The sequence below is a fragment of the Cicer arietinum genome, chromosome 8 (assembly GCF_000331145.2).
Source record: "Cicer arietinum cultivar CDC Frontier isolate Library 1 chromosome 8, Cicar.CDCFrontier_v2.0, whole genome shotgun sequence".
Taxonomy (NCBI): Eukaryota; Viridiplantae; Streptophyta; class Magnoliopsida; order Fabales; family Fabaceae; genus Cicer; species Cicer arietinum.
Window position 1 is genome coordinate 24,192,020 of NC_021167.2, and position 15,191 is coordinate 24,207,210.

General features: G+C 31.2%; 1 protein-coding gene across 4 annotated transcripts; it reads right to left on the reverse strand.

Annotated features, from left to right (window-relative positions):
* Positions 1 to 1,833: 1,833 nt before the first annotated feature.
* Positions 1,834 to 5,788, reverse strand: LOC101513016 (uncharacterized). 4 transcript variants are annotated; one of them, XM_027337410.2, is made up of 2 exons: positions 4,016 to 5,788; positions 1,834 to 2,159 (listed from the first exon to the last, which is right to left on the reverse strand). In XM_027337410.2, the coding sequence occupies exon 1, from the start codon at positions 5,729 to 5,731 to the stop codon at positions 4,028 to 4,030; it is 1,704 nt and encodes a 567-aa protein (XP_027193211.1). In that variant the 5' UTR covers positions 5,732 to 5,788; the 3' UTR covers positions 1,834 to 2,159; positions 4,016 to 4,027. The 4 variants fall into 4 exon arrangements, with proteins under 4 accessions (XP_027193211.1, XP_004512804.1, XP_027193210.1 ...); XM_004512747.4 differs by having other exon boundaries at positions 1,834 to 2,169; XM_027337409.2 differs by having other exon boundaries at positions 1,834 to 2,180.
* Between the last annotated feature and the right edge of the window lie 9,403 nt (positions 5,789 to 15,191).

Consider the following 15,191-nt stretch of genomic DNA (forward strand, 5'->3'; position numbering starts at 1 on the left):
TATAAGTTTTATAAGTAATATTTTATGTATTATAAATATAGTTAATTTATAATATTACTTTATTTGCAATTGAATTATAGTTATGTTGATATGTACCAAAAATAAATTTTATTAAAAAATAATTTAATTTTATGCAATACTTAAATTTTCGTTTATTTTTTAACATTCAAATTATTATTATAATAAGGAAAATTAAAATAAAAAATAGCATTCAATTATAAATATATACTTTAATTGATAAAAATTTAGTGTTAACATATTTTTTCAAAACACATATATATAGTAAACTTTTGTTCATTATATTTTTTAATATATTCATATATTATAATTTTAAATAAATATGTGTATATTAATAATTAGAAGTAACTTTTTTAATAATTTTTTATATATTCTTATTTTATGATTAATTTCATAAATTTATAAATTAGTGATTGAGATGAGGATTGAAGGAGATTAGGAGAGAGAGGAGAAAAGAGGAAAGGTCCACATAAGCTTTTTGACTGATGTAGAAAATATTTTTATAGGTGGATGAAATAGAATGAGGTGGCATTCGGGGGTCTGTTATAAATATATACTAGATATTGGTCCGCGCTTTGCGCATGAACATTTGATATATTAATATTTGATATATTAAATTAAGATTAAATTGTACTTTAACTTTATAAACATTACTCTTTGAATTTAAAATCAAAGATGATTAGTAGATAATAGTTATTAAATGATATATTAGAAGTAGACAAATGTTATGTTACACAAGTGAGACAAGTTGTGCATCATACACAAAACTTTTATCGACCATTGAATTAATAAGTTGAATGATTCGGTCAAATGAGATATTACGAGACTTAATGATTCAATGGTAGAAGATAAACTCATTCATGGTGCAACATGGTTTTACCTATGCACATTAGAAAAAACTAAAAAGTAATAATCTTTAATATAATTTTATTGTAATTTTCTATCACATTTTTTAGATATATTCAAAATAATTGATAATGATTTAAAAAATTAAAGTTAAAATATTTATTTGAACTAATTAATTATTTGGACAACATTTTGTATAGTTTATATTATCGTTGTTATTGTTGCATTTCTATTTATTTTTCTTCTATAAAATTTATTAATGCATTTATAATGAGCTTGAATTTATTAATGCATTTCTATAAAATAGTTTAATTTTAAATTTTCATGTGAGCCTGAATTTTTTTTAAACTGCACAAACTTCACTTGTTCTCATATTTTGTGAGCCTGAATTTTTTAAACAGCACAAAATTCATATTTTGTGCTAAAGTATACTTTCAAATCAGCACAAAATTCACATTTTCTCTTCATGAAATTTAATGCATATGCACTTACAATATAAAGTATCAATTAATCACATTTGTTGGATTATTAAAAATATTTAACTTAAATCATATTATATCTTAAATGTCATACAAAAAATATTTGGTAATTAATTGACAGCGTAAAATTTTACGAAACAAAATCGATCACATTCTCCATATGAAGTGATATTGAGGGGTGTGAAAAATTCTTCCCTTAATCTTAGATATTTCAAAGACAATTTTTAAACCAAAATATTGTCATTACTTTATCAACCAAGTTCATGAGTTCTTCACTAAAAATATATTCAAGACATGATTTTAAATTGTGTTACCCAACTACCGTTTTAACGACATTGCAACTATAATTTAGACCGCATTTTTCTGCAATTTAAAAATTTATAGCGCTACAGCGACAACAATCGTAATTTAAAATCATGATTCAATGAATTGATATCATTGTCACTTGAAACAAAAGACCCTAGTTCTTAATTAAAATCAAAGAAACAAGTAATAAGGGTGCAAGTATACATTTTAAAGGATATAATAATAATGATATAAACCCCAAAGAAAGGTATATATGTGGTTTTCAAATTGCATATACAAACCAACTAAATAGATATCCAGTTGGAGAACAACAGGAGATATTTAAATACAATCTATTTCAAAGAATTTCATTATCTTGTACTCAGTTTCGAACCTGACGACAAAAATTTTCTGTTTTGATTACTCTATTTACAATAATTTGCTGAGACCTCTACGGAAAATGTGATTTGTAAGATAACTTTTCCTTTGCATATATAGGCTCCTTCATTGATTGGTTGTGACATTAGAGAACTGTACGACACTACAAAGAAACTACTAAGCAACTCAGAAGTTATTGCAGTAAATCAAGGAAGGATTAGACTAAAAAATCCTCAAACATCTCTTAACAATCAATGCTTTTAATACTAATAACCTTGTGGTTTTGCAGACAAACTAGGAGTTCAAGGGAAGAAGGTGAAAAATAATGATGATTTGGAGGTAATTCATTTTCTCAAATTATTATCGGTGTCGACGTGTAAATATATGTTTCGTGTCTTATGTCTATGTTAGTATTTGTATTCCATAGCTTGTCACTTAAATATGTAGATACTAGATACTATAACTAATAGATGTTTCCTTGGAGAGAAATGCACTTGTGTTAGTAGTGGGAAATTTCTTCATAAAACTTGTTGAAGATAAACAGACTAACCCCTATCTATAAGGATATTAAACTTATAATCCTAAATAAATAGCGAAATCAGGAAAAATAATAATTATAAATTTATAATAACTAAGTAATTTGAAAACTAATCTAACAAGATAATTTAAGATACTCTAAGATTAGAAACAGATCCTACGAGAGAAACTAAGATACTCCAACATTATATTAGATATTCTAAGATGATATCTTAATTTCTAACACTTCTTGAAGCACATGTGCAGGTTTGGGCAGGCCCTCTCAGTTATAACAAGTTAGCAATGGTCTTATGGAATAGGAGTTCATCGAAAGCAAGAGTGACTGCATCATGGACAAACCTAGGTCTGGAACCAGGAACTTCAGTTAATTTGACTTATTTTGTTCTTTACAATCCCATGAATTCATAGCATTAAGATACCTATAATGTTTAGAGTTTTTGACTATTTATATTGAAATTTGCAACATTCAACACAATAATCAGTTTCGTGAGATATATCTGCTGAATTAGACTCACATCCTGGTAAGATATATGTCCTGAGTCCGAACCAAGTTCTCGATATATTTAGACAGAAAAGGAGACAAACAACAGAAGACAGGACTACCACAAATGCATTGGCAATCATTCGAGGTTCCGTAAAAGGAAACAGAAATCAATTGGAAATTTATTTGTCAATAGGAAATGCAGAAACAAATGAATATAATTATATCTCTAATATGCTTCTCATTGTAATCTATACAATGAGGAACATTTGATCTCAATACGATACACCTTCCAAATTATAAATACTGTGAATCTAAATGATGTTCATTTAACATTTAACCCATTTAAAGGATAAGGGATAAACAAAACAGTTGAAAAAAGGAACTATAAATACTAGTATTGAGAATTTTACAATCAGTATTCACAATGTTCTACTTCTCTAACTAACTAACCCTTTTCCCCTAAATATTATGGACCTTGCTTTTAGGCCTAAACAAGCTAATTTATATCCATAATCCCCATCAGATTTTACATGTATTCTGCCTTTGTATTTGTAAAGATTCCAAAGCAGTATATCAGGAATGGCAGCAATGAATCAAAAAGAATAGTTACAACAACACTAATACAGTTAACCATCAAGATATTGAAATGAATATTGATTTTCTCTGCACTAATCACAACAAGACTATCTGATTCATCCTCTCGGTCTCAATGAATATTGAAATGCAATTTTTATCATATAGTTAACCATCAAGATGTTTACTATTGTTAAATGTATTAGCTATGTAATCCAGTTAATACAAAAAAAAAAAAAACCAACACACATAAGACAACAATAATTTTAATATTCTACAAATTTCTTTCAAGTTGGAACTCACCAATCTACCAATTTGTGAAGTATAAACACACTTAACAAAATTGATTGAAATGATAAATTAATGTTGAAACATTGATTCAAAATAATAAAGTTTAAATAGAAAAATATCTCACCTAGTTTCTGTCTTAAAGAAGACCTCTCACAATCATTTCCCGAAGAAGTTTCTCCGCTTTTTCAATTTCATATTTTTCAAAGAGGGAATGAATAACTATTTCATAAGTTAAAGCATCTGGAATGCAGCCATTGTCTTTCATTTTTGAAAACAAATCCAACGCTTCGTCCAACAAGCCCTTGTTACAAAACCCTTGTATCATAATGGTATATGCATAGACATCAAGATTGTAGCCTTTGACCAAAAGATATTCAAAAATCTTTTGTGAATCCTTTATTCGTCCACTTTTACACAATCCATTGAGAAGAATATTATATGTGCACATATTTGGTTGAATACCCAAGTCTTTAAATTTTTTCAATAATGCAATTGCCTTGTCAACATCATGGCTTTTGCATAAAGCATCCAATATAGAACTGTAAGTATATATATTAGGTGGTTGGCCCCTATCATGCATCTCACAAACAAGCTCCAAAGCATATGTAATTCTCCCCGATCTGCACAAACCATCGATGAGGGAACTGTAAGTTACAACATTAGGAACAATTTTTCTGGACTGCATTTCTTTGAAGAGGTTCATGGCTTCATCCACCATTTTAATCTTACAAAGTCCATTAATCACAATAGTGTAGCTCGTAACGTCAGGAGCCACTCCCCTTTGGGCCATAATGTTGAGTATACTCTTAGCCTTGTTCACTTTATTAACGAGGCAATATCCATCTATTAAAGAGCTATAAGTAAAAATATCAGGTTTTATGTCTTTTTTCATCATCACAAGAAACACATTTTTAGCTTCTTTTAACTTCCCTTCCTTACAAAAAGCATCAACCAATATATTAAAAGTATACACATTTGGGTTGATGTTTTCCAATGTCATTTTTTTTAACAAATCAATTCCTTCTTTCAATTGACCCATGATGCAAAAGCCACTAATTAGTGCATTGTAAGTGACAACATCAGGAGAAATTCTCTTGACAACCATTTCAGAATATAAATCACAAGCATCAGAAACAAGTTTATCTTTGCACATACTATCAATAATCGTGCTGTACATTACCACATTAGGTTGAACCAATTTCCCATCAACTCGTCTCAGCAACTCTAGAGCTGCTCTTGTTTCTCCAACTTTACATAACCCGTTGATCAAAGTCCCGTAACTAACTTGATTCAACTGAAATCCTTGTGCTACCACCTTGTCATGAAAGTGCAATGCTTTATGAACCTCGCCTTTGAGACAAAAACCCTTGATGAGTGTATTCAAAGTTATTGTATTTGGGTGATAACCCCTTTTGAGAATCTTTGAGAAAACAGAGAAAGCAAAAGTGATATGACCTAATTGGCAAAAACAATTGATTAAGAGACTGCAAGTTACAAAGTCAGGGTTAATTCCCCTAATTTCCATTTGTTGAAAAAGGGAAATAGCAATTGAGTAATGCTTAGCTTTCACAATGGAACCTAAAATCTTGCCAAATTCAATGGGTGGTGGGGTAGGATTCTTACGGAGCAAAGAATTGAACAATGAAATGGAATTGTCAAGATGAGGATTATTGAATTGAGGGAATAGGGTTGAAGCTGAGAAGCAAAAGGAGGGAATGAAATTAAAAGGAAGAAACTTTTTGGGAATGAAAAGAGAAACAAACCTTGACCTAGTTGAAAACAAAAACATTGTTTGTTGTGGTTGCAGTGGCTGCGATAAACAAAACCTTCGAATTTTCATGTTTGTATCAAACTCACTTACATCTCTCGTTATCGCTTGAGATTGTTTTTTGGAACCACAATTTTATCTTATTAAATAACTAAGTTGACATAAAATATAAATACCAATAATTAAATAATTGACTATTTTAAATAATAATAATAATAATTAAATAATTAATTTTGCTAAATAACTTGACATTTAAATTAAAAAAAACACATTAAACATTAAAGAAAACATTACTTTCTTTTATAGAGATTCATTAAAAAGACACAATTTGTTATTGATGAGTGCATTATTCTCACACATAACTGAGTCTTCTATTAAAGTTTAATTTTGCACTGATAATAATGTAAATAAATTTTATAAACTCTACTAGAATTTGAAGTACATTGGTTTTAAAGAATTAAGCTTTGGTGTATGCCATATAATACTAACTATAATCTTTATGCCAAATATGTGTGTCTTTTCGTATTATTAGTAGTAGCAGAAGATAGTGACATTAATTTATTGTTCAAAAAATGACTTTTGTTTTACTTAAAAATAGCAAAAAAATATCACTATTTATAATTTCAATCACAATTCTGAAATTAGTGATATTTTTTAGGATTTTTAGAATAAATATATATATATATATATTTATAGTTGCATGAGTAAAAAAAAAACAATCATGGTTGCTTAATGTAGTTGCCCAGATAGATTACAGAGACATATATTGATACACATATAATACACCATTGAAGTTTCTTTCCAAGTTTTAAAATCTTCATCAAGTTTTTTTATATATAAGCATTTTTTTATACAATTATGGGTGTTGCGGTTGGGTGGGATCGATTCAAATAACAAAGAATTGATAGAAGTGAATTTGAGAGAAAGAGGGTTTAGTGTTGCGGTTGCTCTATTTTTTATTGCAGATGGAGAGGTGCAGATAGCAGATGGACAAATAGAAGAGTAAAACAATCTAATCTGTAAGCCGAACACAGGAGCGTCCTCTGTGACAGAAATTGGGGTGTAATAAGCAACCCGTAGGTGTAGGAAAGAAACGTCCAACCAATAATAGCCCAAATTAATATGCCGAAGTCAGAAGTAGGAAATAGTTGTGTAAAAGTCGTCTGGTCCAAAATTCATTTTTTAGGATTTCTAAAAGTTATTTATAAAATAAATAATTATTTTACTTATCCATACTAGAAACTTTTTCTGCAAAATACTCATTTTAACATAATATTATTTTTTTCCTTAACATTGATAAATATAATTTTAATCAAAACTCTCATATTTAAAATAATAACTATAATTATTACTATCATATTTTTCAAAATAATCACATAGAAATACATCATTTTTTTAGAATAGTCAAAATGATAAAATAAATAAATATAACACCAACAATTTAAATTAATTACTAAATAAAAATAAATATGTATAAAATCATCATACCATAACAACTATATAAAAATAAAGAAAATCAATATCAATATTACTAATATTTGAAGATAATTATTTGTAAAATAAATAATTAAAATAAGATATATTTAAAAATAATTAAATATAATTATGTGCACATTTAACATTAGTCAAACCTACAAAAAAATATCACATTGACTACCAACGCACATATACACGTAAAATTGCCTAAAATTTTATTCTTTAAAATATGTACACCAATATACTATTATTTTTAGAAAAATATATAAAAAATAAAATTTAATTTTTGTTATTTATATCACTCATTTAGTCTAATATGTACAAAATTAGCACATAATAGAAAACACATATATATAAAAAAAAATCTTAAAATTAATCAACATATATTCTGAAATAATTTATATGCTAAATTAATTATTTAAAATTCTATTTCTTTAATAAAATAGTTTATTACAAAATTTGAGGCGTTATATTGATCAAATTGTATGTAAAAGGATTTTGTTATGAATATAATCAATGGTGCTTTCAATCCTTAATATGCATTGACATAGCTTGTGGTTAATATGCATTGACTTAGTTTGTGTTTCTAGTTTGTTTTTCAATCATACAAAAAAAGAATGTTTTCACTTTCTTTTGTTCTTGTTCTAAGCCTCTCTTGTGCTTAAAATGTTTTTTTTAATATACTCATTTTGCCAGGTTAAAAGAAAATACATAATTCCTAGGCAGGATCCATGTTGTTGGAAAATAGAACTATTTAACAATTTGGTTTTGAGAGTCATTCCTTGAAACAAAACAACATAGCCAAAAGAAAAAGAACAATGCCTGGAAACTGAGGAGTAAACGCCACTGCGTGCTTCAACCTTTGCGAATTTCCAAAGACCCTTTTATCTATGGAACTTGATCATTAGAGACTCTACAAATTTTCTTTGCCTTTTGCCTATAAGTATCAGTCTAAGGATTTGACTCTCATGATCTGACTCTGTCGGAAATGATGATATTTATGGAAGATTGTTGAAAATAATGATGACATTAATGAGAGCTAGTGTTGGTGTGAATTAAAAAATAAGGAAGTCCCACCTAGGAGTGATAACATACACTAGTAGTGTTTATAAAGTGGAGGTATGGAACTTGGGGTGTGCTCCAAGGTGGTGGTATGAAAAATTAATAAAATATTTATTTATTTAATTTTAAATGAATGCTTGCATTTTTATCTTTCATTGATATGTTAATTACATAATTGTCCTCCATTGTGTCAACATTCAGCATTTGATCCAGTCAGTTCCTTGCCTCCAATTTCGGGCGTCAGTTCTCTGATCAAACCCTAGCTATTTTATCGTTTCTTGGTGAAAACACTCATCAGATTAGAGCGCACGTTTATGTGGTAAAAAAACCTAAAGGTTAGAGCGCACGTTTAGTGTATCAAACCTAATGGATCGCTCTTTTTTCTCTGATCTAGTTGCATATTTTCTCTATAAATATTGAGTTCTCCTTAGTTGGAAAAGCACACCAAAAGCTCTCCACATCTTTTCTCTCTTCTCCCCCTTTATTTCTCACTTCTTCTCTTTCTTTTGAGTGGTCTTAGTACCATATTACGAGTGCTAGTCATTCGACTACCATATTGATGGTGTAATTCTAGAACGATTTTCTACGGTGCAAGAGAACTACGATACAATGTATGTGAGTTGTTTTATCATGGGCACTTCGTGATTGATAGTCTACCTTTCACAATTTGGAATGACAATCCTGTCAGTTCAGCAAAATCTTCAAAGGTCATTGATAACCTTTTACCTTTAATCTGAGTCTTGAATCCCTTATTAGTAAGCTTGAAGTTTGCGTAAAACTCCCTTATCAGTTTTGGATAACTGTCAAAAGTAGATGAAAGAAAACCTTCAAGACCATGAAATCTCAAATAATCTTGGAATGTGAAGCCTTCTGTATCGAAGTAGGCAAAATCCAGGGTTCTGCCCTCATGGATTTTCCTTTTCAGAAATTATGCTGGAATGGTGACTTCTGCATCCTTATCCTTAGGTGCAGGGGTTTTCTTAGGTGGGGGTGATGTAACTGGCTTCTTTTTCTTTTGAGCAATTTCTTTCATAGCATCTGCCAAAAGCTTCTCTGATGGTGGTTCCTTCCTTTTCTTAGATACTTCTTGATTCAGTGCAAGTTGCTTGCCCTTGTCCTTGGCAAGGATCTTATGCGTAGGAATTGAAATCCTTTTAGACACAGTAGGTGGAGGTGTAGGAGTTCCACTTGTTGAAGATGATGAAGGTGAAGGGGTATGGGCTTGGGTCTGTTTCACTCGAGCCATGTTAGTAGATTGAAGAATTTGAGTGAAGATAGAGTGTAGATTGAATGGTAGATATCAGTTGCAGAGACAGAGCAAGAAGATGAAGCAGAGAAAATAGAGAAATCTGGAGATAATCAGTGAAGAAATCGATTTAGAACTGTTCCTTTTAAACCTTTAAACCAGTAAATCGATTGCTCAATCGACTATGTTACCGTTTCTGGAGATCCTCAATCGATTTGGTAATAATGACCTTCAACGGCTAGTGAGAAATAGTCACAACGGTAATATTTCTAATCGATGTCCAAATCGATGTTCAAAGTTACTTAATCGATTCCCAAGGCGATTGTCTAAACGTTGAATACTGAACTAGTCGATTTCCCAATCGACGCTCGGGAATATTTCAAAACACATCTCTGAATTTTGAATCCTGGGCTAAAACAATCGATTCCCAAATCGATTATTTTAAACACAACAAAGAACAAGCGTGAAATCGATTACCCAATCGATTTAAACAAAAAAAAACTTTCTGATTAAATGCCATTGACTCTTTTCCTGTGTCATCAATACAACTTGGTTGACCAATCTTTCTTCATTTAACTTCATTTAATGTTAAAGACAAGACTTTCATAATTGTCTCCTTGCACGTGCCTTGAGCATCCACTTTCAAATACCAATCTTGCTTGGTGGATGTCAAGCACACCTGCAAAAAATAATTAAGTTTTGGATCTAGGTACCCAATTCAAAGTGGGTCCTGGGGGGTCAGTTTCAAACACAGATTTCTTTGCTATCCAAACTTGCTTCCATCCTCTATTGGCTAATTTTTTAAATGTGCAATTTGATACAAAATGTCCCTTTCTGCAACAGAAATGACATTTGCCATCAAAGGATGAATGTTTGTTTGGTTTAGTAAAGATGTCATACATACTCTTAGCAATAGCAGATTTTTGACCATGTTTGACATTTCTGGTTTGCATATAACCAATACCATATATGTTTTTATTTCTTTTAACATGCATATTTGGTGTATATCCTAAACCAGATTTTTCATGAACATGTCTTTGATTGCTAAGTATGACATTCAGTTTATCTTTACTATTAGCAAACTTCAATAAATCAGATTTTAATGATGCAACATTATTCTCAAGTTCAATGCATCTTGCAGATTTGTCATGTGAATCCTTTTTCAGTTGTTCACATAAATTTTCAATTTCTTTATGTTCATTTTTCATTTGTTCAAGCATTTTCTTTGTGCTCAACAACTGTTTTATGGAATTCACATAATCATCATGCAGTTCATTGAAAGCTTCTTGTAGCTCATCATATGTTGGATTAGATTGTGAACTAACCTCATTTTCTGATTCTGAATCGGTATTTGCCATGAGACACAAATTGACTTCTTCTTCATCAGAAGAGGCTGAGGATTCATCATTATCATTCCATGCAATATAAGCTTTTCTGGTTTTGGTGACTGGTTCCTTGCCTTTTGATTTTGTAGCTCTATTCTTGTTTTGCAATTTGTAGCATTCTGACTTTATGTGACCAGTTTTACCACATTCATAGCATGTAATGGTCTTGTTGTCAGTAGTCTTGGAGCTAGATGGTTTTCTGAATTTGTTGTCTTTCTTCTTCAGAAACTTCTTAAATTTCTTGACAAGCAACCCGATTTCCGGCTCTTCAGATTCACTACTGGATTGATCTGAGCAGCTATCTGATTCAGTTTTCGATTGCTGGGCTTGAACCTTCAGGGATAGTCCTTTCTTTTTGCGGCTTTCCATTTCTGATTCGTCCAGCCGATGTAGTTCCATTTCATGTTCCCTTAGTTTTCCAAACAAAGTTGCAGTCGTCATCTTTGCTAGATCTTTAGATTCTGCTATGGCTGTTATTTTTGGCTACCATTCTCTGGTTAGACACCTCATAATTTTTCCAATCTGCTGTTCGTTGTCCACTTGCTTTCCCAATGCGTGAAGATTATTCACAATGTGTGTGAATCTGGTTTGCAGATCGCTGATGGATTCGTCCTTTTTCATGCTGAATAATTCATATTCGTGCATAAGTGTGTTTACGCGAGCTCTCTTCACATCTGTGGTTCCTTCATGTGTTTCTTGAAGAATGTCCCACATTTCTTTTGCTGACTTGCAGTTTGACACTCTAAAGAATTCTTCTGCACAAAGAGCAGATGTTATAATGTTCTTAGCCTTAGCATTATAACCTACCTTTTTCTTGTCATCATCTGACCAGTCGGCTCTAGGCTTGAGAATCATTGAGTCATTTGTTCCTGCAATCTTGGGAATATATGGACCGTTTTCAACAGCGTCAAGGATGTCTATGCCACTGGCTTCCAAGAAGATTAGCATCCTGTGCTTCCAGTACATATAAGCTGTTCCGTTGAAAGCTGGAGGTCTTGCTAACGATGCGCCTTCTCCCAGAAAATCGTTTGAGGCCATAGTGCTTTTATGAGTGTTACCTCTCGAAAAGTTAGGCTCTGAGGCCAATTGTTGGTATATACGACCTCGTAATAAACGGAATATATCAGAATGTATCAGTTCTTTATGAAATTAAATCAATTTCATACACACAGCGGAAATTAAATTGTGGCATACAAGATTAGCAAGTTTTATTAGATTGATATGAGATTAATCAAGATGCATACAAGTCAAATTATCAGATTAAACAATATTACTTATTACAGAATATGTTTAACATGCATCTAATTTTAATCACATATACAGATATATCAAGATAGTAAATCAAAGGAGATAAGGGTTAGAGAAGATTGCACCAAGGATTTATACTGGTTCAGTTGTCCACTTGACAACCTACATCCAGTCCTGCAAATCCAAACGGATTTCAGATTTTCTTCTCCAATAGAAAGAATCAATTACAGATTGTCCAGTTTCCTCCCCGAAACCTATCTATCTTAATGATCTCTTTCCTATTGATCACCCTCTGATCCTTGTAGATACTCAGCAACCTATCACAGAATCAAAGTACAACTCTTTCTTGTTGAGCACTCTCACCCAAGAAAGTAGTCACCAGTTTCTAGCTGGATTTTCTCGCTTTGTTTTTGTTTCAAAGAATTATTACAAACAGAATACAGAAAGAACAAAATCTTTTGATCTTGATCTGAAAAAGCAATATCTGATTGTTAACAAAGTGTATTGTGATCTGTTATTGAAGTTATCTTGAGTTCTCAGAATTATGAAAGTAATGATCAAGGTTCTGTGAGAAAAAGATTGAAAAACAGTTTATATAGTTTCAGAAAAACAACTACTAAATCGATTCACCAATCGATTTATTAAAGTTATAAAACATGTGTAATCGATTTGCCAATCGATTATCGCGAGTCTTGTTTTTCTTTAATCTTGAAACTACATAAACTAATCGATTTACCAATCGATTCTTTTAACACACTTTTCAGAATAAATCGATTCACAAATATGCATAATCGATTTGGCCACAAACTGGGAGTTCACTGAGATATCAAAACATTGTTTCAATCGATTTCCCAATCGATTGTGTTTCAAAACAGTGACTCAGTTAATTTCATCTTAATCGAAGTGCCAGTCGATTTGGTATTTGTTTTCTGAAAAGTTCTTACCAGATGTTTAGTTCAATCGATTTCCCAATCGATTGTGTTTCAAAACAGTGACTCAGTTAATTTCATGTTAATCGAAGTGCCAGTCGATTTGGTATTTGTTTTCTGAAAAATTCTTACCAGATGTTTAGTTCAATCGATTTCCCAATCGATTGCAACCAAACTTAACTTGATTGAAATTTTACACAATAGATTGTCCAATCGATTGTTTTAGTCAAGGCTTAAGTTCCTTTTGAAATTTTATTTAGGCAATCGATTTGCCAATCGATGTCCTAGTGCCCTGTGACTTCCCAATCGATTTGCCAGTCGATTAGTTTCAATCAGTTTTCATTTTGTGATATGTACAATCGATTTGTCCATCGATTAACTTGTAAATCAGGTTGCCACTGACTTGTTCAATTTTCAAATTCTAATTTAGTCAGTCGATTTCCCAATCGATTATACAATCACAAACATATACTTATCCTTACACCCTTGTCATGAAATCGATTGCCCAATCGATTTAACCAGTGAATAATCAACTTTGTTGATTTCTTGTGTTCCAAGCAATATGTTCCAAGTGTGTAAGATTGGATTGTTGTTCCTGAAATCTTGCTCAATTCAAATATTAGATTTATCATGTGATGTATGAATATTGTATGTTTGTTAATTATGTCAAAATTAGGATTCAAAGGACTAAAGTCCAACATACGATACAATGTATGTGAGTTGTTTTATCATGGGCACTTCGTGATTGATAGTCTACCTTTCACAATTTGGGAAGTGCCTCGAAACGTCTTAAAGAGAGCGACCTAGTCCATGACTAAACCCAATAATATTTTCGGTGGCATAAATTGTTTTTTCAAATTTTTTTTCGAAATTCAAAAGTAACAGCCTCTAAGGTTTTACCTCTGAAGATAGGAATGTAAAGTCAAGTGAAACATGCTCCAATAATCTTCCTTCAACAACGCAACTCAAAGGCAAGCATCTGACTCTGATATACAATGCTACTCTTTCTCTACTAAGTTGCCTCTGACAAGTATTTCAACACCAGAAGATGATTGAGTTTGACTCTAAACTTCACACTACTTTTGACTCTGATTTTCAAACTTTGCCTCCAATAAAACCAAAGTGTCTGACTCTGAGGAAAGTCAATGTCTATGATGAAAAAGTCGACGTCACATGAAAAAGTTGATGCAACATGAAAAAGTTGATGCAACATGAAAAAGTCAACTGAAAATAAAAAGTCAACGAATCTAACTATGATAAAAGTCACGACTCTGGAAACTGACTTTAAAGACACGTTCTACACACGACTCAGAATCATAATATGATGAAGGCTCACTGCCTCTGATTGTGATACTAAAGATTCAAATGACCAAGTAGTTACTTTTGTCCACACTCTAATGGATTAAAAAAATGCAATGCAAAAAATTCATTATTGATATGGTAACTTACAATTCTCTTATTGATGGTTTGCTCAAATTTAGGAGAATCTCATATGATTTGGAGTTTGTTAATCGGATGCATGATAAAGTTCAACCACCTAATATACTCAATTACAGTTCTATCTTGGAAATATTGTTGGGTTGGGATTTTACAAATTGTATTGCATTTGCTCTAGCCAATATCTTATACTCTCATTTTATCTCATGTGGAGTAAACCTGCTTTTATCTCATGTGGTTCTGTCATTAACTGAACTATTGTTCAGTCACAAGCTTGACATTTATATCCAAAGGCGTTCATACTTCATAGTTCATATCCACTTCTATTTTGTATTTTAGACTATTATGAAATTGTCAATTTTTATTTTATTTTCTTTTGAAGGGGTTTGTGTGATTTGTGTCACTTTGTGATATGGTTAGGATTGTTAAGTGAATAATGTTTTTCTTCCATGTTTTGTGATTACCTTGATGCTTCATTTGAAGCTTAGTTAAATTTGTTCATCATTGAAGGTTGCTAGTGAATTGGAAGTTGCAAACAAGTGTCAAATGAAATGCTAATATGTTATATGTTGCATCTGAAGTAGAGTGAGAGCGAAGCATGCAAGCTGAAAACTCTTCTTCCCATTTCCCCAAGTGTATTTTCATTAGTAATAATTGGATTGTTTACATTGTAAGATTTTTTTAACTGAAATTGAAAATCAATTAAGAAAAAAAATTAAAAGGTTTCGTAGTGATAGAAGAACATAGTA